At 45.5% G+C, this 25,950-nt stretch overlaps 2 protein-coding genes across 6 annotated transcripts in view; both read right to left on the reverse strand.

The window, feature by feature from the left end:
- The window catches only part of INPP5A (inositol polyphosphate-5-phosphatase A), a 429,418-nt gene that overhangs the window by 387,100 nt on the left and 16,368 nt on the right, over positions 1-25,950 (reverse strand). The window lies entirely within an intron of this gene.
- Positions 11,965-13,785, reverse strand: LOC144268102 (uncharacterized). Its single transcript, XM_077822701.1, has 2 exons — positions 13,164-13,785; positions 11,965-12,575 (listed from the first exon to the last, which is right to left on the reverse strand). Exons 1-2 carry the CDS (start codon positions 13,723-13,725, stop codon positions 12,055-12,057), a joined length of 1,083 nt encoding a protein of 360 aa, XP_077678827.1. The 5' UTR covers positions 13,726-13,785; the 3' UTR covers positions 11,965-12,054.

Consider the following 25,950-nt stretch of genomic DNA (forward strand, 5'->3'; position numbering starts at 1 on the left):
ATCAATACACCACTAAGGTGAATGGAGCAATTCACATCTCAGAATTATTTTTCAGTTCTGTTTACCTATTCTGAAATACAATAATAAAACATGCTAAATATGAACCAATGTAGTAACAACCACAATAATATCTAGAAATGCAACGTTTTAAAATCTCAAAATTCTACAGGAATAGATAAGGACAAAAGTACTAAAATGATATTCTGACCTATTCCAAAATATTTTGAGCTCCTTTACAGAGCTGTATGATAGAACAATTAAGAATTTCAGATGTAACTTCTTAAACTTTTCTGTACAAGAATTAATTCAAATTACTAAAACTTAAATTTAGTTATACTTGTTCTGCATTTGTAGCTTCCCCATTTCAAACTAAATCAAACACATTTTTTTTCCTCCAGCCCCACTCCAAATATTTATTCTTGAAAGCTGCACCCTGAACAGATGCAGAGAATAATTTCACTGTTTGTATTTGAGGCAAATCATATTCCTGTTACTCACATGAGAAACCCCACTGGCTTTAATAAGGCTACTCATATAAAGTTTGTAGTCTTCAGAGCCACTCACCTAGGAAAACTGACCAAAAAAATAATAATAAAAAGGAGAGCATTCACAAAAATTCAGCATGCCAAATCATAATCCTTAGGAGCCAAAATCTCTCAAACATGCGTGCATTAAGTGGCATCCTAGAGCAGTCAAATTAAAAACAAAAATAAGGTTCTTCATAAATTAGAGGTAAAATGTATCCTTAATTTTACTGCTCATTTTACCTTGTACAAAATAGGTTAATAGGCTTTCTTTAGAAAGAGAAAGAAAGAAAGAAGAAAGAAAGAAAAAAAAAAGGGGACTTTACTTCTGGAACTACTCGAGGACTAGAGTACTGCTTCAGTAGCGAAATTACCAACCACTTAGCATTTCAGAAGTGATCAAGTTAACTAGAGAAAGAAAGTCTATTACCAAAACAAGTCAGCTGAAAGGGGAATTTAGAAAATTTTATTCTCACATGAAGAAAAGGAGTATTTGTGGCATACATTGTATACAAATTTAGATATATCTATATCCAGAGGTAGGTCTGACCCAACCTCAGGAGTGGTCCCTGAAGGGAAAGAGGAAGTTCTACCCTCCCTAGCCTGGCCAGGACTAGCATCTGGAGCCTGGCACAAAGCAGGGCGCCCCTAGCAGCACAGGGGAGATCAGACCCAACACCGGGAACCTCCCTGGGCTGTAGGAAGCTCCGAGGCTGCTGGTTGGGAGCCCAGCTCTAAGGGCAGTGCAGCCCAGCACTTGTGGGTTAAATGGGCCTTGGGCTGAGTACAGGGGAGGGGATGGGGAGGATGGACCACAGCACCTCCCTGAGCATAGAGTCTCGGGCGGTCGCCCACCCATAAGGCCTGTCCTGCCCCCCTCAAAAGTGATGACCTCCTGTAGTGAGGTGGGGTGGCCTCTGAGGACCCAGAGTAGGAGGGCCATCGCACTGAGCCCTGGTGGGCAGAACCAGGGCCTAGTTGGCCCTCCCCCCATGAAGTGGGTGGGAGGGGCAGGAAGTATAAAAGGCGTCCCAGAAAGCTCAGTAGGGAGGCATCCACCAGAGAGACCAGATGCCTCCTGAGCTGGGAAGGGGCGGAGGGGGCGGAGGGAGCAGAGGACTGGCCTGGGCCATCGGCGCCGCTAGCTGATTCTGACCTGGAGGAAGCAGACAACTGGCCTGGACTACCCAGACCAGGCGGACCTGACCCCAGAGGGAGAAGACGACTGGCCCGGACTACCGATGGACCAAACCCCCCAAGACTTGCTGTAAGGAGGGGTCGAGGTTGATGGCAGGTTCCAGGACCGTGAGCAACAGGTACACCAAGAAGGGGAGTGTGGAAGTAGCCCAGCGGTAGCGCACCCCTGACTGGCCACAAAGTTGACAGAGGGCAACTCAGCATGTTGCGGCGTGGATCCCCACTGACCCAGTGACAAAGCGCTTTGTCACTGCTAAGGCCTGGGCCAGGACGCAGTGGAGTGGGCGGGCCTGTCTCCCCAATTTGGGGGTAGCAGTCTCCCCTTCCCCAGGCCAGAACTAGCACCTGAAGCCTGAGCTTCTGACTCTTTGTTGCCCTGCCTTGATCCAGGCTGGGACCAATTGACTGTTTCCCACCCAGCCTGAGCACAGGCCTGGACCCCAGCCGAAAGCGGAGACCGCTTTGTTCCCCTTAGCAGCAGACGTATCAGTGATGTAGTGAGGCAGGGTGGCCTCCTGAGGACCTGGAGTAGGAGGGCCCCCACAGAGCCATTACACTGCCCCATACCTTGTGATCCTCCTACAATAGCTTTGCAATTCCACACAACCCCTTTTTGGTGGGGACCTCCAGGGTTAGAACACCACGGAATTTCAGATGTAAACATCTGAAACCATGGTTTCAGAGTAACAGCCGTGTTAGTCTGTATTCGCAAAAAGAAAAGGAGTACTTGTGGCACCTTAGAGATTAACCAATTTATTATAAATTGGTTAGTCTCTAAGGTGCCACAAGTACTCTTTTTCTTTTTATCTGAAACCATGAAATTAACTATTTTAAAAATCCTATGACCATGAAATTGCCCAAAATGGACCATGAATTTGGTAGGACCCTAGTCATATGGTCACTATCAGAAATAGTCACTTCTCAGAGCACTTGATAGAAACATACTTTTAAAATATAAAATAGACAGGAACTTAGCTTACAGGCTCCAGCCTCTTTAAAAATTTTCATCCATTAAAAATATCATTCATAGTTTGCAGATGGCAAGAAGCATTTCTCATCACATAAAACTTCAAAGCAAGCAAAACGGACATCGCTTTAAAAAAAAACAAATTAAATTAAAAAATAAGTGAAGACTAAGAAGAATAGTGAGATTAAAAGCTTTGTTTGACAGTTCTGAGCTGCTGTTGCTGCTATTTGTTCATTCACCTGCATGTCCTGACCAACAGACATAGGGATAGATTTAAGTGACAGGCCACAACTATAATTTAACAGTGGTGAGGAGCATAATGGGCCCACCCTGCACTCTCAGATTTCAGGCATTTAACTGGGTCCAGTGTAGGGTTACAGGGTTCTCACCATATAACCAATAACTTGCGGTAGACCCTCCTTAGCCTGTACCTAGGACTCAGCTAACTTCTGAATCCTCTTGCTAACCCCTCTCAGGGCAGGGGACGGAGGAGTTAGAGGATACCAAGGAGGGACCCCACTCTAAGACTTCAAGTCTCCCCTTCTGCTAATGGCACAAGGTCCAACACCAAATCCCCCAATTTCTTTTGCCTCTGGGAACTGGCCCTTTCAATCTTTCACTACACTGGACACCAGCCACAAGCTGTGATGAGTTAAACAGTCTTACCTTTCTAATTCTAAACTTTCAAGCCATAGGCCTTTTAACCTAATTGTGCCTCAATAATGCGTCCAGGAAGGCAGAAAACAGAACAAAAACAAAGGGCTGCGGCCAACTTGGTCAGACAGGAAAATATCCTTCCTGGTACGAAACAGGCTATCGGTCAGACTTGTGACATCCAAAAATAATAATAAAAATAAAACCCAACAAAACAGCTCTTATACTAAAAAGAAGCGGTGGGTGGGTGGGTGGGAGGGACAGCTAAGAAGCAACAAGCCTTTGAAAAGCCTAGGACAAGTTTAAATAGACCTGGGGGAGGGCCAGCGTGTGAAAGCCAAATCAACCCACCCACTTCCCCCAGCCTGGTCAAAGGATGGTGAAGGAGCCCAGCAGGAGGAGGGACCCAGCTTCTACTTCACCAAGCACATATTCTTGCTGCTCCTCTCCCTTCCAGACCCTGTCTCACTGCTGCTTGTCCAATCAACAGCCCTTGCCATTGAAATGGGGGGGATTATTTTGGAGAGTCCTGTACTGCAGTTGCCAGTTTACCGATAGAGCTATCGTGACACTGAATTACTTATTTTACTGACAAGTTAGTAAGATAGTGACAATGATAAGGAACATCCATGAAGGACATATTGAGACTGCTGTAAAGGATTGGGAGATATCCTTCTATCTAGCGGCTCTGAAAACTGGCTTCCTATAATCAGCCTTCACATCCAAATTTCACTGAATTTCTGTTTCATACTATTCCTATCACGGTAAATAACATGTGACTGGCAAATAATGGAAATCTACAGTACCAAAAGCAGTCCACCTGGAAAATGGAACACAATGGTAACCACTATTTTGTTTTCGTTGCATTTACTTAGGGCCCGATTGTGAACCCTCTACTGAATGAGCAGTTACTCACATTGAGTAGTCTCACTGAAGTCATAATATGTTCTTGTTTATTTAGACACTATGTAATAGACAACAAAAATGGTCTCCATGAGCTTGTGCAGCTGGATGCTCCCAAGTGTAAGGGGACTGTTGCCTCCTTACTAACATTCAGTGGGGGTGTTTTAGTTGCTAGCTCCCAGTACTAAACTAAAGGAGAAAGGGTCAATGGGGAATCAAGGCCCTGAGACTGACAGCCCCCAGGAACAATGGGGAGAGGCCAATGCTCCAGGTCAGCCTGAATGACAGGGCAAGCAGGCTAATCAGGGATTCAGGAGGCCAGGGAGGTCCCATCCTCTGTGTGAGCTGGATTTGCCTGGGTCAGACAGAGTGGGGCCGAGCTAAGGAGAAAGCAGGGGCCCAAGCTAAGCTGGGGAGCAGGGGTGTGCCAGATCCAAGGGACCAGAAAAGCAGCCCAGAGAAAGCAGACCCTGTCCTGGGAACAGAGCTGCAGCCCCAAAGCCGGGGGCACAGCCCAGAGAGAGCAGACTTGCCCTGGGAGCAGAGCTGCAGCAACCAAGAGCCAGAGGGGCCAGAAAAGCAGCCCAGGAAGCAGGTCAGTGCTGGGAGCAGAGTCACAGAAGCAGCCGGCAGAGCAGACCTCTCCTGGGAGCAGAGTTGCAGCAACCAGAGCCAGAGGGGCCAGAGAAGCAGCCCAGAGAGCTGGAGGCAGAGCAGCAGAAGCAGCAGCAGTGCAGAGACTGAGTGGTGCAGCTGGGGCTGGAGCAGTCCGGAGGTGGGTGCGGTGAGCAGCTGGGGAGAGCGAGGGGGACCCTGGGCAGCAGGCCCAGCACAGGGAGACACCTCAGCCAAGAAGCTCTGCAGGCCAGGCTTGGATCGTAACCCCGACAGGGTGGGGGCGACACTGAGAAGAAGGGTCCTACCACTTAGAGTCTGAGAGCGTGTGGCCACCACCAGAGCAAGTGTCCAACCCACAGCATCCCAGCAGCACAGCCAGGGCCTGAAAAGGCGGCCTGGGACGTACAAGGAACAGACTGAACTGCCCTGACATTCCAGAGACACAGTTTGTGATGTTCCCTGCCACAGAGCGGGTTGATGAGTTTCCTTTAACCTTTCCCATTTTTCCTTATTCTTTTTAAAATTAATTGGTGATTAAATAACATGCATTTGCTTTAACTTGTTTGTAATGGTCAGTGGGTCAGAGAAGTGCCCAGTGCAGAGAGAGTACCCCGGAGTGGGGACACCCTAGCCCCTGTCCTAGGTGACCACAGCAGGGTTGGGGGTCGAGCCCCCCCAGGAATCCTGGGCCCAGCCTTGTTGGGGTTACGAGGACTCTGCCAGACAGGAGAGTGGAAGGGGAACCATCAAGGGCAGGGAGGCCACTGGGTAAAGGAAGTGGGAGTGAGGACTCAGATCCTTTCGCTAGCCCACTTCACCGGGGTAGTGCAGAAGCCAGGAAAGTTCCCCACAATAGCGGGACCATTCCCCCGCTTACACAAGCATGAGTTACCTACAGATCTGCTGCAATGAGTGTACAGTAAATATGGGTTTGTCAGTAGCATTGTGAATGAAATTGGGCTTCATTAACACCGAGGCTGCTGGAATTTTTCTCCCTTTCCCACCAAGTAAATAATTTGCTATATACCACCTCCTACATCAGTGAATTAAAAGAGTAATCTTTGCAAGCACTATTTTCCCATATGTAGACTGAATGCTCTTTAGAGCAGAGACTGTACTTACTATGTATTTGTACATACTTAGCCCATCAGTGCCTTAATCTTTATGACGGCATTTAGGCACTCCTGCAATAAATAACCAACCATTATTACATTTACACTAATTCTGTCTGTAATCTCGTTTTAGATCACGGAAGTGCTAAGAAATTCTATGACATGTACCAGAGGCAATAAATAATAGACAAAAATTGTTCATACTATATCCAGCCCATGGGTGAGGATGGGACAGGTAGGAAGAGCATAATTTAAAAAGGACTATGTTCCGTTCAAGAAATCACTGTTTCAAATTGAGTTCAAGGTGGCAGTGGCTGAAAATCTTTACCCAGTGTATGTTTTCCATTCTCTGAGAACTCAAATGTGACCAAAGGAGTTTTCCTCAAAACTTCAAAAATAAAAAATGTCTTGTCTGTGCTAAGTATAAGCAAGAAAAGCTTCAGCCCAAAGAGATTTTTTTTTAAAAAAGCTATGAACATACAAATACAGGGTTATAATGAAAATTAATTTAGCTTTAAACTTTTAAATCAGCAAAAGCTATAAGTAGTGATGGAAAATAGATAGTCAAGGGTTGCAAGGACTTGCAGTTTCCTAAAGTGTTGGTGAACAGCTAGTTACACAAAAGAAACTCAGAATATTAAATGCTATATTTAAAACAAAAGACTGAGAATATTCTTTACTCTCTTTCCATTCCACTAGTATCTGTGGAGGATATTAAAAAGATAGATATTTTGAAATCAGCAGGTCCAGATAGCTCTTTTAAAACTCTGGGATGCAAGTTAACTGAGGAGTTCACGGGACCATTAATGCTGATTTTCAATAAATCCTGGAGCACTGAAAAATTCCAGACAACTGGAAGAAAGCTAATGTTGTTCCAATTTTTAAAAAGGGTAAAGGGATGAACTGGGTAATTATAGGCTGTCACCTGACATCCTGGGCAAGAAAAAGGAGCAGCTGATATGCAACTCAAAGAATTAAGGAGGGTTATGTAAGGAACCCAAATCGACATGGGTTTATTGCAGTGGTTTTCAAACTTTTTTTCTGGGGACGCAGTTGAAGAAAAATTGTTGATGCTCGCAATCTGGGGATGAGGTGATTGGGGTGCGGGAGGGGATAAGGGCTCTGGGCTGGGGGGGTGCAGGCTCAGGGCTGGGACAGGGGATTGGGGCATGGACCTACCTCCATCAGCTCCCGGTCAGCAGCACAGCCAAGGTGCAGAGGCAGGCTTCCCACCAGTCCTGGCACAGCGGACCTTGCTGCACCCCGGAAGTGGCCAGCAGCAGGACTGGCTCCTAGGTGGAGGCGCACAAGCAGCTCTCTGCGGCTCTCGCTTGCAGGCACCACCCTCAACTCCCATTGGACGGTTCCTGGCCAATGGGAGTGCAGAGCCAGTGCTCACGGCGGAGGCAGCACGCAGAGCCACGTGGCCCCCTACCTAGAAGCCAGACCCACTGCTGGCCACTTCTGGGGTGCAGCACGGTGTCAGAACAGGTCGGCAGTAGCCTGGCTTAGCTGGGCAGCACCGCCAACAGGATTTTTAACATCCTGGGCGGCGGTGCTGACCAGAGCCGCTAGGGTCCCTGGGTGCTGAGCAAGGTGACCCAGTGTCTTAAATACCACGATCCAGTACTGGGTCGCAACCCAAACTTTTAAAAACACTAGTTTATGGAACACAGATCCTGTCTAATTAACTTGGATAATTTTTTTTAAATAAAGATTACAAGTTTAATTGATAAAGGTAATAGTGTTGACATAAGGCATTTGACTTGGTATCACACAAAATATAAAATTAATATTGCACACACTAAGTGGATTAAAACCTGGCAAACTGATAAGTTTCAAAATGTCAATGTAAATGGGGAATCACCATTGAGCGGGTGTGTTGCCAGTGAGGTCCCATAGGTACTGGTGCTTGGCTCTGCACTATTTGGTATTTTTTTCAATGACCTTCATTAATGCACCTTCACCGAGCGGCGATAGCTACGTCGGTGGGAGAAGCTCTTATTTGTATACCTTATTCATGCCCCTGAGCAGCATAAATTATGCCCACGTAAGTGGTAGTGTAGACCTAGCCTTAGGTAATTTTGCTCCATTAAGAAGATAAAATTGGTTCTCTCTCTGGGGCTTGACTGATCAAGTTCTTCACAGCTTATTTATGATAACTTCATCAGACAGGTAGACTCTCATGACCTCAGTGAATCATTGTGTTCTAGCTGGTGGATGCCATGCTCTCTCTCTTTGGGATACCTATTCCCTGAATTGAATGAAGACTTGAATGAGCCCCTCTGTTATCCCCAACTGCCATCTAACATAAGGATTGCACTGCCTGGTTTACTAATTGGAGGATCCCTTCAAAAAGTCTGATCCTCTGAACTCAATTAAGGGAGTGGAGTATATACACGGGGACCTTGATCTCTAGCACCAGATGTGATGAAATGAGAGGCAGAGGGAACAACAAGATTTTCTGGATAGGTTTCATATCAACTCTGGTTCATTCAAGAATGTGTGTGTATATAAGATCAGCAGAGGGGCAAGAATTCCTAGTCAAATCCATAGACAATATTCTGATATCATCATCAGTGTCCAAGGGCACACTTAAGTTCTTCTGCAGCTGCTGTCAGCTTCAGTCTCCGTCAGGCTCCTCCCTGCAGTTTCTTTCCCCAAAGCCACAAGACCTTGCATGGGATGCTGCATGAGTCCTAGTGCCCCCAGAGGGGGATTCTCTTCTGGGTCCCAGGGGTGCTGAGGGAGAGGACCAGCCCTAATTAGCCTCATGTTTATCTGTTCCCTTAAGTGCAGCAGTTCCTGTTTATGTTGGTTTCAGTTATGAATCTCAGATACCCCAGAAGTCATATCACAGTGTGCTTGTTTTGGATTTTGCTGTAGAGAGCCTTGATCAGAAAGTTTTGTCCAGGAAGAGATAAAAGTAAATTTCCTAAAAGCCAACATTAATATGGTCATGATCCTGGAAGACATCATTTGACTGGATAAGTGCTCCCAAGGCAATGATGGAAGCAGGATTTTAAAAGCTGCCATCTATAGGCAAAATGGAAGAATTGTCTGTGGGACGGTAAAACAGAAATGTGAAGATAAGACTCCTGGAGGAACTTATTCATTTATTTCGGATGAAACCCTGCTCAGTTAGTTCCCAATTGTTTGAGGCTAGAAATAAGATGGGAACAGGTTGTATTGTTCCAATCTTAAGTAGAGGTTTTCATTCAAGTCCTGTATTTCCATGGGTTGCTTGAGACTGGAAATGGAACAAAGTTGTTTCTGTAGTTCTTGCTCAACTCTCTGGGGGTATGTCTACACTACGGAATAAGGTCGAATTTATAGAAGTCGGTTTTTTAGAAATCGGTTTTATATATTCGAGTGTGTGTGTCCCCACAGAAAATGCTCTAAGTGCATTAAGTGCATTAACTCGGCGGAGTGCTTCCACAGTACCGAGGCTAGAGTCGTCTTCCGGAGCATTGCACTGTGGATAGCTACCCACAGTTCCCGCAGTCTCCACTGCCCATTGGAATTCTGGGTTGAGATCCCAATGCCTGATGGGGCTAAAACATTGTCGCGGGTGGTTCTGGGTACATATCGTCAGGCCCCCGTTCCCTCCCTCCCTCCGTGAAAGCAAGGGCAGACAATCGTTTCGCACCTTTTTTCCTGAGTTACCTGTGCAGACGCCATACCACGGCAAGCATGGAGCCCGCTCAGGTAACCGTCACCCTATGTCTCCTGGGTGCTGGCAGATGCGGTACGGCTTTGCTACACAGTAGCAGCAACCCATTGCCTTCTGGCAGCAGACGGTGCAGTATGACTGGTAGCCGTCCTCGTCGTGTCCGAGGTGCTCCTTGCCATGTCGGCTGGGAGCGCCTGGGCAGACATGGGCGCAGGGACTAAATTTGGAGTGACTTGACCAGGTCATTCTCTTTAGTCCTGCAGTCAGTCCTATTGAACCGTCTTATAGTGAGCAGGCAGGCGATACGGATTGCTAGCAGTCGTACTGTACCATCTTCTGCCGGGCAGGCAAGAGATGAGGATTGCTAGCAGTCGTATTGTACCATCTTCTGCCAAGCAGCCATGAGATGTGGATGGCATGCAGTCCTTCTGCACCGTCTGCTGCCAGCCAAAGATGTAAAAGATAGATGGAGTGGATCAAAACAAGAAATAGACCAGATTTGTTTTGTACTCATTTGCCTACTCCCCTGTCTAGGGGACTCATTCCTCTAGGTCACACTGCAGTCACTCACAGAGAAGCTGCAGCGAGGTAAATCTAGCCATGTATCAATCAGAGGCCAGGCTAACCTCCTTGTTCCAATAAGAACAATAACTTAGGTGCACCATTTCTTATTGGAACCCTCCGTGAAGTCCTGCCTGAAATACTCCTTGATGTAAAGACACCCCCTTTGTTGATTTTAGCTCCCTGAAGCCAACCCTGTAAGCCGTGTCGTCAGTCGCCCCTCCCTCCATCAGAGCAACGGCAGACAATCATTCCGCGCCCTTTTTCTGTGCGGACGCCATACCAAGGCAAGCATGGAGGCCGCTCAGCTCACTTTGGCAATTAGGAGCACATTGAACACCACACGCATTATCCAGCAGTATATGCAGCACCAGAACCTGGCAAAGTGATACCGGGCGAGGAGGCGACATCAGCGCGGTCACGTGAGTGATCAGGACATGGACACAGATTTCTCTGAAAGCATGGGCCCTGCCAATGCATGCATCATGGTGCTAATGGGGCAGGTTCATGCTGTGGAACGCCGATTCTGGGCTCAGGAAACAAGCACAGACTGGTGGGACCGCACAGTGTTGCGGGTCTGGGACGATTCCCAGTGGCTGCGAAACTTTTGTATGCGTAAGGGCACTTTCATGGAACTTTGTGACTTGCTTTCCCCTGCCCTGAGGTGCAAGAATACCAAGATGAGAGCAGCCCTCACAGTTGAGAAGTGAGTGGTGATAGCCCTGTGGAAGCTTGCAACGCCAGACAGCTACCGGTCAGTTGGGAATCAATTTGGAGTGGGCAAATCTACTGTGGGGGCTGCTGTGATGCAAGTAGCCAACGCAATCAAAGATCTGCTGATATCAAGGGTAGTGACCCTGGCAAATGTGCAGGTCATAGTGGATGGCTTTGCTGCAATGGGATTCCCTAACTGTGGTGGGGCCATAGATGGAACCCATATCCCTATCTTGGCACCGGAGCACCAAGCCACCGAGTACATAAACCGCAAGGGGTACTTTTCGATAGTGCTGCAAGCTCTGGTGGATCACAAGGGATGTTTCACCAACATCAACGTGGGATGGCTGGGAAAGGTACATGACGCTCGCATCTTCAGGAACTCTGGTCTGTTTCAAAAGCTGCAGGAAGGGACTTTGTTCCCAGACCAGAAAATAACCGTTGGGGACATTGAAATGCCTATATGTATCCTTGGGGACCCAGCCTACCCCTTAATGCCATGGTTCATGAAGCCGTACACAGGCAGCCTGGACAGTAGTCAGGAGCTGTTCAAGTACAGGCTGAGCAAGTGCAGAATGGTGGTAGAATGTGCATTTGGACGTTTAAAGGCGCGCTGGCGCAGTTTACTGACTCGCTTAGACCTCAGCAAAACCAATATTCCCACTGTTATTACTGCTTGCTGTGTGCTCCACAATATCTGTGAGAGTAAGGGGGAGACGTTTATGGCGGGGTGGGAGGTTGAGGCAAATCGCCTGGCTGCTGGTTACGCGCAGCCAGACACCAGGGCGGTTAGAAGAGCACAGGAGGGCGCGGTACGCATCAGAGAAGCTTTGAAAACCAGTTTCATGACTGGCCAGGCTACGGTGTGAAAGTTCTGTTTGTTTCTCCTTGATGAAACCCCCCGCCCCTTGGTTCACTCTACTTCCCTGTAAGCCAACCACCCGCCCCTCCTCCCATCAATCACCGCTTGCAGAGGCAATAAAGTCATTGTTGCTTCACATTCATGCATTCTTTATTCATTCATCACACAAATAGGGGGATGACTACCAAGGTAGCCCAGGAGGGGTGGTGGAGGAGGGAAGGAAAATGCCACACAGCACTTTAAGCACAGCACTTTAAAAGTTTACATCTTTAAAATTTATTGAATGACAGCCTTCTTTTTTTTGGGTAATCCTCTGTGGTGGAGTGGCAGGTTGGCCGGAGGCCCCCCCACCGCGTTCTTGGGTGTCTGGGTGTGGAGGCTATGGAACTTGGGGAGGAGGGCGGTTGGTTACACAGGGGCTGTAGTGGCAGTCTGTGCTCCAGCTGCCTTTGCTGCAGCTCAACCATACACTGGAGCATACTGGTTTGGTCCTCCAGCAGCCTCAGCATTGAATCCTGCCTCCTCTCATCACGCTGCCGCCACATTTGAGCTTCAGCCCTGTCTTCAGCCCGCCACTTACTCTCTTCAGCCCGCCACCTCTCCTCCCGGTCATTTTGTGCTTTCCTGCACTCTGACATCATTTGCCTCCACGCATTCGTCTGTGCTCTGTCAGTGTAGGAGAACAGCATGAGCTCGGAGAACATGTCATCGCGAGTGCGTTTTTTTTTCTTTCTAAGCTTCACTAGCCTCTGGGAAGGAGAAGATCCTGTGATCATTGAAACATATGCAGCTGGTGGAGAAAAAAAAAAAGGGACAGCGGTATTTAAAAAGACATTTTATAAAACAGTGGCTACACTCTTTCAGGGTAAACCTTGCTGTTAACATTACATACATAGCACATGTGCTTTTGTTTCAAGGTCGGATTTTGCCTCCCCCCACCGCGTGGCTACCCCCTCAACCGTCCCCCCTCCCTGTGGCTAACAGCGGGGAACATTTCTGTTTAGCCACAGGCAAACAGCCCAGCAGGAATGGGCTCCTCTGAGTGTCCCCTGAAGAAAAGCACTCTATTTCAACCAGGTGACCATGAATTATATCTCACTCTCCTGAGGATAACACAGAGAGATAAAGAACGGATGTTGTTTGAATGCCAGCAAACATACACTGCAATGCTTTGTTCTACAATGATTCCCGAGTACATGTTACTGGCCTGGAGTGGTAAAGTGTCCTACCATGGAGGACGCAATAAGGCTGCCCTCCCCAGAAACCTTTTGCAAAGGCTTTGGGAGTACATCTAGGAGAACCGCGAATGCCAGGGCAAAGTAATCCTTTCACATGCTTGCTTTTAAACCATGTATAGTATTTTAAAAGATACACTCACCAGAGGTCCCTTCTCCGCCTGCTGGGTCCAGGAGGCAGCCTTGGGTGGGTTCGGGGGGTACTGGCTCCAGGTCCAGAGTGAGAAACAGTTCCTGGCTGTTGGGAAAACTGGTTTCTCCGCTTGCTTGCTGTGAGCTATCATCTTCTTCGTCCCCAAAACCTACTTCCATATTGCCTCCATCTCCATTGGAGGAGTCAAACAACATGGCTGGGGTAGTGGTGGCTGAACCCCCTAAAATGGCATGCAGCTCATCATAGAAGCGGCATGTTTGGGGCTCTGACCCAGAGCGGCTGTTCGCCTCTCTGGTTTTCTGGTAGGCTTGCCTCAGCTCCTTCAGTTTCACGCAGCACTGCTTCGGGTCCCTGTTATGGCCTCTGTCCTTCATGCCCTGGGAGATTTTGACAAAGATTTTGGCATTTCGAAAACTGGAACGGAGTTCTGATAGCACGGATTCCTCTCCCCAAACAGCGATCAGATCCCATACCTCCCGTTCGGTCCATGCTGGAGCTCTTTTGCGATTCTGGGACTCCATCATGGTCACCTCTGCTGATGAGCTCTGCATGGTCACCTGCAGCTTGCCACGCTGGCCAAACAGGAAATGAGATTCAAAAGTTCGCGGTTCTTTTCCTGTTTACCTGGCCAGTGCAGCTGAGTTGAGAGTGCTGTCCAGAGCGGTCACAATGGAGCACTCTGGAATAGCTCCCGGAGGCCAATACCGTCGAATTGTGTCCACAGTACCCCAAATTCAAGCCGGCAAGGCCGATTTAAGCGCTAATCCACTTGTCAGGGGTGGAGTAAGGAAATCGATTTTAAGAGCCCTTTAAGTCGAAATAAAGGGCTTCATCGTGTGGACGGGTGCAGGTTTACATCGATTTAATGCTGCTAAATTCGACCTAAAGTCCTAGTGTAGACCAGGGCTAGATTACCCCTCCGGACAACATCCTAGGACTTCATTTTGACCAAAGCTATACGTCGCCATTTGCTCCCAAACCTAAAAAGAGTCAGGCACCAGTTGGTGTTTTAACTCCAAACAGGGCAAGTCTGCAGTCATGCAGACAGCCCACAGGCAACAGAGCAGCTACTGACCTTGCCTTAGCACCCTGCACTTGTTCTGGCTATCATTTGCAGATAGGTAATTTTCTCCTGTTGTACTTCAGGGATTGCTTCAGCCCACCATATGTCTAGGGTGACCAGATGTCCCGATTTTATAGGGACAGTCCCGATTTTGGGGCCTTTTTCTTATATAGGCACCTATTACCCCCACAAACACCCTGTCTCAATTTTTTACACTTGCTATCTGGTCACCCTATGTATGTCCAGTATTGGCAGGATTCTAAGATGACGACTCTGAATAGACTCAGCTTTCCATTCCATTGTCTTTTTCAGGGAGAAGGCCTTAGGCCATAGGATTTCTAGGTTAAGAGAGAGAGTTTACTAACAATACCATCCACCCACAGTAGCATTTCTTGTGAATTGCAGTCACATTTAAGTTGTCAGATGACAGTTTGTAATTTAAACTAAAACATTGTGAGGCTTGGTCTAATGCCACCTGAGAGTTTTAATGCCCCAAGGAGAAGGTCTAAGCTGATATCTTACTGGATATGACTGCCTGTGAAGGGCCTGTATAGTGAAGATGCCACTCTTTCAGGTGTAAGTCTCCCCCAGTTAGACATACCAAGACCATGACAACCAGGGAAGAGTGCCACATTTACCCTCCGAATTATCACCAGATTGATTTTGGACTGTTGCACACTGAAGAATCTCTTTATAAAAACAGGCACCAAAAAAAAAAAAAAAAAAAAAAGTGGGCCAAGAGGCCCATTAGTGCTTGATGGTTGTTTCACATCTGGGCTTCTGTATCTCCTGTCACTCCGTGGCCAGCTGTTGGAGAGAGAAATGAGATGGTGGTGGTGGTGAGGCATGGCAGCCTACAGCAGAAGCTGAAAACAATAACTTGGATATTGTAACTCAATTCACAGGGGCAACTGAAAACAGCAGCCCAACAGTTAGGACTGGCAACTCACAGTGTAACTATTGACATTCTAGTCATTAGGTCTGGCAGGAAATCCCCATCCTTCTATTACATCTCCACAGGGAGCACAAGGAGAGACATATATAGCTTGTCTATGGCAGCTGCAGAGTTCCTAAGCATAGTTTCACAGTAGTCTGCCTGAAGGTCTATTCTCTCCGGGTTCTATTGTTTGTTTTTCTGTTATATGTTATTTGATCCCCTAATTCTGATTCAGACACCTGGCCTTCCTCCTCCAAGGAGGAAAAATCTCCGGGGGGGGGGGGGGGGGTGTCCACTCCCTCTTCCCCCACTGGAATCAGCACTTCTATGAGCAACATGCATCTTTTCTGCATTGATCTGCCATGCTGCACTCTGTGAAGGTGAGCAGCAGAAAGGGCTTCCGAGAGGCGAGTAAAACTGGGCTCAGAGATTGCTCCAAAAATATTAAGTGTTTACCCTCAAAGAGGCGGACCTCACCCACCCACTCCAGACCCCATCTGGGTGGCCTGAGGCTCAAGGATGATATTGTCCCCTCCTGGAGATGGGAGGGCTGTTTGCCCCGAAGTCAGTTTCCTATTCTGCCTGCCTCCTTTCCTGTCCAGGGGAAGGAGGCGGGAGGTGACGCCACCCAGATCAGGGATGTGATGGAAACTGCTCTCTGCCCAAACAGCCACCAAAGCTCCCCAGCAAGACACTTGATTGGAGGTAAAGGGATGCTGACTCTTCCTTTTGCCTCTGGCATTTTTCAGCTCAGGTCTCTCCCTGAAGCCTACAGGGGCATCTGCTGCAGTGAACACCTCAGCTGGGGAAATGGAGCAGAGGGGACACTCTCTCAAAAATCAAAACACAGCCTCAGAACATGGTTGGGAATTAGAGCCAAAACTTGGCAGTCAAGCTTCGGAATTTTCTTCAGAAAAGCAAGCTCTGTTTGAACGTACCAGCTGCAGTGCAGGGATCTTCATGGGGAAGGGTATTCTTGATGTGACTGACAGGTCTGGTTCTGCTCCCAGCATCAAGTGCTCATTGTAACAGATCTGTGCATCTCAGCACAGTGAATAGTCAGCTTCACCATTATACATAATTAAAAAACCTCATGTTTGAAAAGTGATGCAAAAAAGTTAAAATACGAGTAGCAACTCTTTACCCTGTAAGATTTAAACAACCCTCACCAAACCACAAACTATATACTGTAATTTTATTAAAGTAGATTATATAACAGTTTAACTGCAGATGGCATACTCTTGCTTTTCTGTCTAAAATACAGTTCCAAGTCAAGAAAATGTAAAGTAGAGCAGTGGTGTGTGATGGGGGGTGATTACATGCACTTTGGACATAGCTTCTTCCAGCTTTCAGTCCCAATACCCACTTTCTTTGCCGCAACAAAGTGCCTAGTTACATTAAACAATAATATTAAACAAGATGAAAATAAACTTGCTGTAAAAGTGATGTGGCTTACATTTACTCGCCTCCTCCCCCATTACGTATGGGTGCTGTTACTTTTTATTGGTACAAATCTTCATATGCATTAGCCATTAACCCAGCCATATTGCTCTGATCACTGCAAGTCACTTTGGAGTTGGCTCTGTTTTCCTAGGCTTTTACCACATTTCCAATTCTAATGTCATCTGCAAACTGTTTTGTCTGTTGAATTTACACCAAAAAAAACAAACAAACCAAAAAGCACACATACAAAGACTAGCAAACAGATTTCAGTTTCTGTATAGTAATAAAGGTATAGAAATACAAGGGAGCTCCCAGTGAAATTCAAGGAAATTCTGCTTACAAACTGGTGCACATACAAATGGAATTTCTAGGATAGTCTTCGGTTTCAACTGGACATGCCCCAACATTATGACCAAAGCGACTCTACAAGCTACTTAGAAATGCTCTGTGGGCTCCTAGTATTCCATTAACTACAGTTTGAGAACCACACAAGATATACCTTTAGAAATGAAAGGACAGATCACAAATTTATGAGTGCTTCAGAAAGAAAATATAACATAAGAAGAGATTCAGGTGAACTGGATGCAAGTCTGCTCTGTATTTAGAATTGTATTTGTATTTAACCTGTGTAACTTGCTTTTCTCAAATATCATTGCTCACTGAAAAGACGGACAAATCTGGTATCTCTGTCTTGCTGGAAAGAAAACCAACAATCTAATGTAGAAAAAAAACCTGTGTGTTAACCCTGTTTTTCATCTAAACTGTTTGCATTCATTCATGATGAATGAACTCAAGCATCCAGATTTAAATGTTCAAACTTTGTCACAAATCTTGTCTCAATCTAAACCAGGGGTGGCCAACCTGTGGCTCCGGAGCCACATGCGGCTCTTCAGAAGTTAATATGCGGCTCCTTGTAGAGGCACCGACTCCGGGGCTGGAGCTACAGATGCTAACTTTCCAACGTGCTGGGGGGTGCTCACTGCTCAACCCCTTCCCCTGAGCCTGCCATGCCCTCACTCCTCCCCCGCAAACCCTCCTGCACTCCACGAAACACCTGATTGGGAGGTGCGGGGAGGGAGCAGGAGGTACTGATTGGCAGGGCTGCTGGTAGGTGGGAGGCTCTGGGAGCCGGGCGGGGGAGCTTATAGGGGGTTGCTGGCACATTCCTGTGGCTCTTTGGCAATGTACATTGGTAAATTCTGGCTCCTTCTTGGGCTCAGGTTGGCCACCCCGGTCTAAACAGTGACCAAGATAGATTTTTTAAACTGTTTGAGCTACCATGGCTTTGTCAGTGTGGATGGAATGTAATTTAGTCTAAATGTTTTGTGAAAGTCATTAGAGACCAGGTAGTATCCGTAGCCACTAAGATTTTTAAAATAGGTTTCCTCAAAAGATAAGTGGTAATATATTCACTAAGTCATACCGCTTGCCTGAAATTTCTACTACGACCATTTCTCACCTTTTGCCCCATGATAAAGTGTACAAACCTGTATACATGTCCTGCAGTGAAAAAATGCCAGCTAAATAAAAATGTTTTTTCAAGAAACAAAGCTAGAGTTGAAGCCTTCCATATAGCAATCAGCAAAAAGCAACAGCAACCCAACAAGGCATTTAAAAAAAGAGCTATCTTACTCTATCAGGGCTAAGAGAAATCTTGTCTGGTGAATTGGGCCAAGGAGTAGTTTCCTGGTAGGAGAGGCAAAAGAGCTGCCCAAATGCTGCTGCCCCTTTAGCTGGTGGGAGGGGAGAGATGTAGCCAATTAGTTGTTTTTCAGGAGAGGTGGGGGCGGAAGCAAAGCAGCCAGATGGGAAAGGGAGGAATGAGGAGTAGAGAGGCTTCATCCACCCCTCCTTTATAGAAGATGTAAGTGGGAATTAGAACTCAAGGGCTCAGGTGGAGGAAGATGAATTGGGAGGCTGAAAGTCTCTTGCAAGCACAGAAGAGCAATGGGCAATAACATCAGAAACTGAGGAACAAATGGTGGGGACAACTCATTTGGTTGGAAGGACATGATTGGAGACAGAAATGTTAAAGGGGCATTGGAAGAATCAGAATTTATTTATTTGGGGGAGTAAAGGCATGCCAGTGGAAATTAAATACCCACAGCTCTGAGGAGCAGTAGGTATGCTTCACAGTAGCCTGGACACTTTGGCCTTGGAGAGCAGGCCCTGGGGGAAAGTTCAAGTACTGAGCTATGGATAATAGTTCCTGTGCTCTAGAAACTTCTACAATAAGAAGTTTACTTCAAAACACATATATGTTAATATAGCAACTCAAGTGAGCTCCAGCGTTACATCTAGCTGATTTCCAAAATGACCAATGTCAATACTAATCAGGTTTCCTTCTCTTCAAATAAATAATGTTTATTACAATAATAATGCCACCCTCTAGACTGGGAATAGCCTTCTAATAGTTACCTAGTTCTACCACAAAAAAGCCTCAGATAATGCACATTTTTCAAGGAAGTAGTCAAATTTCAGTGACTACTTCCGTCTCTGCTTACTCTGTTATATGCCTGTTTTCTGTACTGTTTGCCTTGGTTAGTGCCGTTAGAACATAAACCCTTTGGAGGTAGGAATTTCCTATTTGATTGGCACTGATTTTCCGCTGCATACCACTATGCCTACTTATGGCAACAGAAAAATGAATAATAATTAAAATGCTGCTACAGTAACTTGGCAGAATTTCATTTCTCTGGGAAACAGCTGTCAACTGTAAGCAAACATCATATAACAGTCCATCAAGACAAGTAGTTCTCAACTCTGGTCCACCGCTTGTTCAGGGAAAGTCCCTGGCGCACCAGGCCGGTTTACCTGCTGCGTCCGCAGGTTCGGCCGATCGCGGCTCCCACTGGCCGTGGTTCGCCGGTCCAGGCCAATGGGGACTGCGGGAAGGGCGGCCAGCACACCCCTCAGCCCGTGACGCTTTCTGCGGCCCCATTGGCCTGGACCGGTGAACCACAGCCAGTGGGAGTCGCGATCAGCTGAATCTGCAGATGCGGCAGGTAAACAAACCAGCCCGACATGCCGGGGCTTTCCCTGAACAAGCAGTGGACCAAAAGTTGAGAACCACTGATCAAGACAATCAGGAGATCTAGCTACGTAGGTACTTATATGGCCCCTTCATCTTCTATTCCTGATGTACAGCATCAACATTCTTCCATATAACTTAAGCATTGAAGGGCTATTCCTACATTTCCACAGGGACCCATGGATCTGCATAATAATGGCTTCAATAGCCTCATTTTGATTCTTCCCTTAAATTTGCCTCTGCCACACCCCAAACTCACATGTGGGTAGATGCAGAAAGCCTCCAGAAAGCACGGCAGATAAAGGAGCATCCCCTTTGGCTGGCCAAGGGTACAGGCCCCCACCTCAAGCCTATCAAGTCTTGTGCAACATCAGCTCCACTGTAACTTGGGGCCTTACAATTGAAGAGGAGGGGGAAAGGATTTATTCTCTAGTAAAAACTCGTTTATTTTTCATTTCTTAAATATATTTGAATCTCTAATATACTCAGTTAAGCCTCTAGTCAGTTCAAACTGTAACATTGTATCAGATGAAGAGCACCTCAGAGAATTCAGAATTTCATTCTCTTTTATAATTCAGGCACATAAAAACATTACTAAATCTCTAGACCATATGGTAAAGATCTATATACTACTGAACCTCTCCTTCCCTCTCTTAAAGTGATTCTTTTCTGTTGTGGGAAGAGTGTCAACCCAAACACATACACTTTTATAAGCCAAATCCGTATTGAAACTCAAATACAGTAGAATGTCATTAATTTAGATTAAGGACTAGCAGAGTCATTGTCAGTTATTGAGTTTTACAGTAAAAAACAAAGTACTGAATCACAAACTGTTCTTTTCTCATTTCCATGCCAAATATAGTTTAACATGACTAGTTCACAGTATACAAAATATACTACACAGCATCTTCTAGTAAAGGAAATGAATTTTTATTACTACACGACTCCACAGCACTCTTACACAAAATTTTGCAACAGATGAGACAAAACTCCAGTTTGTGTGTGCAAATTTTAGGGTAAGCAGAATAGCAATGTTTGAACTAAGTCCTACTGGAGGCATAAGTCAAAACAAAATGAGACATAACCCATTATTGTGAGCCCTGAAGCGCAGACATGCTCTTTAAAGTATCCCCAAAGTTTCTTGTAAGATTGTTGGATTTTTAAAGTTATCACTTAAGACTATGGGTTGCATGGTCCAGTGGATAGACCACTAGCCTAGGAGTCACAAAACCTGGGTTTTATTCCTAGCTCTGTGAGTGACCTGATATGGCGCCTTTGGCAAAATTCTTCCCGTCTGTGCCTCAGCCTTCTCATCTAGGATATGTCTACATCGCACTGAGAAGCACACTCCCAGCTGCTGAGTAGATAGACACATGCTAGCTCTTAAATGAGCGTGTGGCTGGCAGAGGCATGGGTGGCGACCTAGGCTAGCCACGTGAGTACATACATACTCAAGGGGGTGGGCAGGTTTGTTCTCAGGTGGCTAGCTCGAGGGGCCAATGCCAGTGCAACTGTGGCCACCCTGCTATTTTTCGTATGCTAGCTTAACCAGAGCTAGCGCATCTGGCTACCCATACTGAGAAGCATGCTTCCAAGCTTCTGTATAGACATGCTTTATAAAATGGAGACAATGCTTACTGGGGGAATAATTGATATTATGGTTCAGCTAGCAAACTGCAAAAACAATCAGAACACATTGCGGGGGGAGGGGGAAGGATGCATGGACCCCCTTATAACCTTTAGCCCAGAGCACTTACCCAGGATGTGGAAAACCCGGGTCTGTATCCCCATTCTGGAGCAGGGACTTGACTTCCCATCTCCCATCTCTGAAGGTGAGCATCCTAGGCTATTCTGGGATGGACTGCTCACAATTTCTCCTGTTAAAACTTTTCATCAAGGATCTACAACCTATCCTGAAGGATGATCCCTCACTCTCACAGACTTTGGGAGACAGGTCAGTCCTCACTTACAGACAGCCCCCCCCAACCTGAAGCAATACTCACCAGCAACTAAACACAACACAACCACTAACCCAGGAACCAATCCTTGCAACAAACCCCGTTGCCAACTCTGTCCACATATCTATTCAAGGGACACCATCATAGGACCTAACACAGCCGCCATACCATCTGGGGCTCGTTCACATGCACATCTACCAATGTGATAAATGCCATCATCTGCCAGCAAGACCCCTCTGCCATGTACATTGGCTAAACTGGACAGTCTCTATGCAAAAGAATAAATGGACACAAATCAGACATCAAGAATTGTTACATTCAAAAACCAGTAGGAGAACACTTCAATCTCCCTGGTCACTCAATAACAGACTTAAAAGTGGCTATTCAACAAAGAAAACTTCAAAAAAATCAAACTTCAACTGCCAAGCAGGAGTTAATTTGCAAACTTGACACCATCAAATTTGGCCTGAATAAAGACTGGGAGTGGCTGGGTCACTACATAAAGTAATTTTCCCTTTGTTGATACTTGCACCTTCTTGTCAATTGTTGGGAATCCGCCACATCCACCCGGATTAAATTGGCCTCATTCGCACTGACTCTCCCCCCCCCACCCCCCACACACACACTTGATAAGGCAACTCCCATCTTTTCATGTGCTGTATATTTATACCTGCCTAATGCATTTTTCACTCCATGCATCTGATGAAGTGGGTTATAGCCCACGAAAGCTTATGCCCAGATAAATGTGCTAGTCTCTAAGGTGCCACAAGAATCCTTCTTTGTTTTTATAGAAAGATTGTATCACAGCCAATCCTCAGAAGCCGGTGCTTTAAGTTAGACTGACCAAATATTTTCTTACACAATGTTGATATTATTTGTGTTGAAGACCACACTAACATCTCTCTCAGATTTTTGGCCATATCCAAAAATTCAAATAGTTTCTCCACTTCTTTCTTGAGGCCCAGAAGTTCTCACCACACATTTTTGTTCTGAGTAACTGGTCTTTAACAACTAGAACGTCATCTCTGCTGTTTGTATTCATAGTCCCATATTTCATATAAGTACTTCACACTGGACAATTTGAAATAAATAGCAGGAATAATGTCAGTGAGTTTCCCTTGCAACATTATCTGGATTTATTCAGTGCTCACTTAGTACAATTAAAAGCAACTTAGGACACAGTATAATGAATAGGAATTCTGAAGCAGTCAGATATGGATCAGTTACTGTTGATGATACCAAGTGAACACAGAATTCTTTCATTGAATTCTGAATGCTTTAAATACCAAGCAAACAGCCTAAAAGAACAGTTACATCCAAAACCCCTTCTGGCAAAAAAAAGTTAAGCTCACATTTGTCAGATGTTTCTATGGGAAAAATTAGTTTTGCTGTTCCCATGGGGATTGATAAAAGTCTCTAAAATTAGACAGTTTGCCGCAACTGAGATACAACAAGCCTTCCAAAAAAAGTTCTCACAACGTCACTTAACAAAAAGAAAAAGTTATGAATCCAGAATAACCTTCTGCTTGCAACCCCTGCTTACTTTCCACAATCCATCTAGTATCACATTTTAAAATACTAACAGTATGTACATGTAGCCACTAAAAAGGCTAGAGAAGTCTCTGATGTGCTCATATAAACCTGAAACTTCCAAAATTTACAGGAAACAACAAATACAGAGTTTGTAATGAATCTTGAGGTTTCAAAGGAATGTTATTAGCTTCCTACATATATGTCACAAGTTCTGGGTTTGTTTTATTTTAATATAAAGACACTAGGTCCAAGCAGACGTTTTGATTACATGCTGAAAATCACTTTGCTCATATAGACAGGTTTCAGAGTGGTAGCAGTGTTCGTCTGTATCAGCAAAAAAAACAAAAAACAAGGAGTACTTGTGGCACCTGAGAGACTAACGAATTTATCTGAGCATAAGCTTTTGAGGGCTAAAACCCACTTCATCGGAGGCATGCAGTGGAAAATACAATAGGAAGATATACACACACACACACACACACACACACAGAGAACATTGAAAAAAAAAAAATGGGTGTTGACATACCAACTTAACAAGACCAATCAATTAAGGTGGGCTATTATCAGCAGGAGGAAAAAACAAAACAAAACACCTTTTGTAGTGATAATCAGGATGGCCCATTTCAAACAGTTGACAAGAAGGTGTGAGTAACAGTAGGGGGAAAACTAATCATGGGGGAAATAGTTTTACTTCGTGTAATGACCCATCCACTCCCAGTCTTTATTCAAGCCTAATTTAATGGTGTCCACTTTGAAAATTAATTCCAATTCTGCAGTTTCTCGTTGGAGTCTCTTTTTGAAGTGTTTTTGTTTGAGAATTGTGACTTTTAGGTCTGAAATTGAGCAACCAGGGAGGTTGAAGTGTTCTCCGACTGGTTTTTGAATGTTATAATTCTTGACATCTGATTTGTGTCTATTTATTCTTTTACGTAGAGACTGTCCAGTTTGACCAATGTACATTGCAGAGGGGCATTGCTGGCACATGATGGCATATATCACATTGATAGATGTGCAGGTGAATTACTCTCTGATAGTGTGACTGATGTGATTAGGTCCTATGATGGTGTCCCTTGGATAGATACGTGGACAAAGTTGACAACGGGCTTTGTTGCAAGGATAGGTTCCTTTTTTTTTTTTGTGGTTTTTGTTCTGTGGTTGCTGATGAATATTTGCTTCAGGTTGGGGGAGGACTGGCCTGCCTCCCAAGATCTGTCAGAGTGAGGGATCGTCCTTCAACAATTTCCATCCCACCATCAACCTCAGCCTGGACCAGTCCACAGAAGAGACCTACTTCCTGGACACTATGGTGCTAATAAGCGATGACCATATAACCACCACCCTCTATCGGAAACCTACTGACCACTATACTTACCTACATGCCTCCAGACCACATCACACGATCCACTGTCTACAGCCAAGCTCTAAGATACAGCTGTATTTGCTCCAATCCCTGAGACAGAGACAAACACCTACAAGATCTCTATCAAGCATTCTTACAACTACAATACCCACCTGCTGAAGTGAAGAAACAGATTGACAGAGCCAGAAAAATACCCAGAAGTCATCTACTACAGGACAGGCCCAACAAAGAAAGCAACAGAATGCCACTAGCCGTCACCTTTAGCACCCCCCACTAAAACTTCTCCAGCACATCAAGGATCTACAACCTATCCTGAAAGACGATCCCTCACTCTCACAGATCTTGGGAGACATGCCAGTCCTCGCTTACAGACAGCCCCGCAACCTGAAGCAAATACTCACCAGCAACCACACAACAAAAACACTAACCCAGGAACCTATCCTTGCAACAAAGCCCGTTGCCAACTTTGTCCACATATCTATTCAAAGGACACCATTAATAGGACCTAATCACATTAGCCACACCACAAGAGGCTCGTTCACCTGCACATCTACCAATGTGACATATGCCATCATGTGCCAGCAATGCTCCTCTGCCGTGTACATTGGCCAAACTGGACAGTCTCTATGCAGAAGAATAAATGGACACAAGTCAGACATCAAGAATTGTTACATTCAAAAACCAGTAGGAGAGCACTTCAATCTCCCTAGTCACTCAATAACAGACTTAAAAGTGGCCATTCTTCAAAACTTCAAAAACAGACTTCAACGAGAAACTGCAGAATTGGAATTAATTTGCTAACTGGAGACCACTGAATTAGGCTTGAATAAAGACTGGGAGTAGATGGGTCATTACACAAAGTAAAAACTATTTCCCCATGCTAACATTTTCCCCCTACTGTTACTCACACCTTCTTGTCAACTGTTTGAAATGGGCCATCCTGATTATCACTACAAAAGGCGTTTTCTCCTTCTGATAATAGCCCACCTTAATTAATTGGTCTCATTAGAGTTGGCATGGCAACACCCAGTTTTTCCTGTTCTCTGTGTGTATATATCTGCCTACCGTATTTTCCACCTCATGCATCCGATGAAGTGGGTTTTAGCCCTCGAAAGCTTATGCCCAAATAAACGTGTTAGTCTCTAAGGTGCCACAAGTAGTCCTCGTTTTTATTGCTCGTATAGAATTTCCCCTATTAATCCCTTCAATTATCCTTGTGTTAGATTGGACTGGTTTTTCTCAAAGCATGGCAACAAATGCAGGAAAAGAATGTTAAAAAAAAAACAAAACAAAAACCTACATCATTGTAGTCATTTACTGATATGAACAAATCCAAAGGACTGATAAACAAATCCAAAAAAATTCTCCTCTCAAACACGTAATGGAAGTCTTTGTGACAAAGCTTACATAGTAATGATAAGAATAATCTATATAGCAGATACCATAATTGT

This window comes from Eretmochelys imbricata, chromosome 7 (assembly GCF_965152235.1).
Source record: "Eretmochelys imbricata isolate rEreImb1 chromosome 7, rEreImb1.hap1, whole genome shotgun sequence".
Lineage (NCBI taxonomy): Eukaryota > Metazoa > Chordata > Testudines > Cheloniidae > Eretmochelys > Eretmochelys imbricata.

Excerpts from the sequence above, each read along its gene's own strand:
- LOC144268102 (XM_077822701.1), bottom strand. The coding sequence starts at position 13,725 with ATGCAGAGCTCATCAGCAGAGGTGACCATGATGGAGTCCCAGAATCGC. Across the intron at positions 12,576-13,163 it reads AGGCGGAGAAGGGACCTCTG|CTGCATATGTTTCAATGATC; the intron begins GTGAGTGTATCT and ends TTTCTCCACCAG.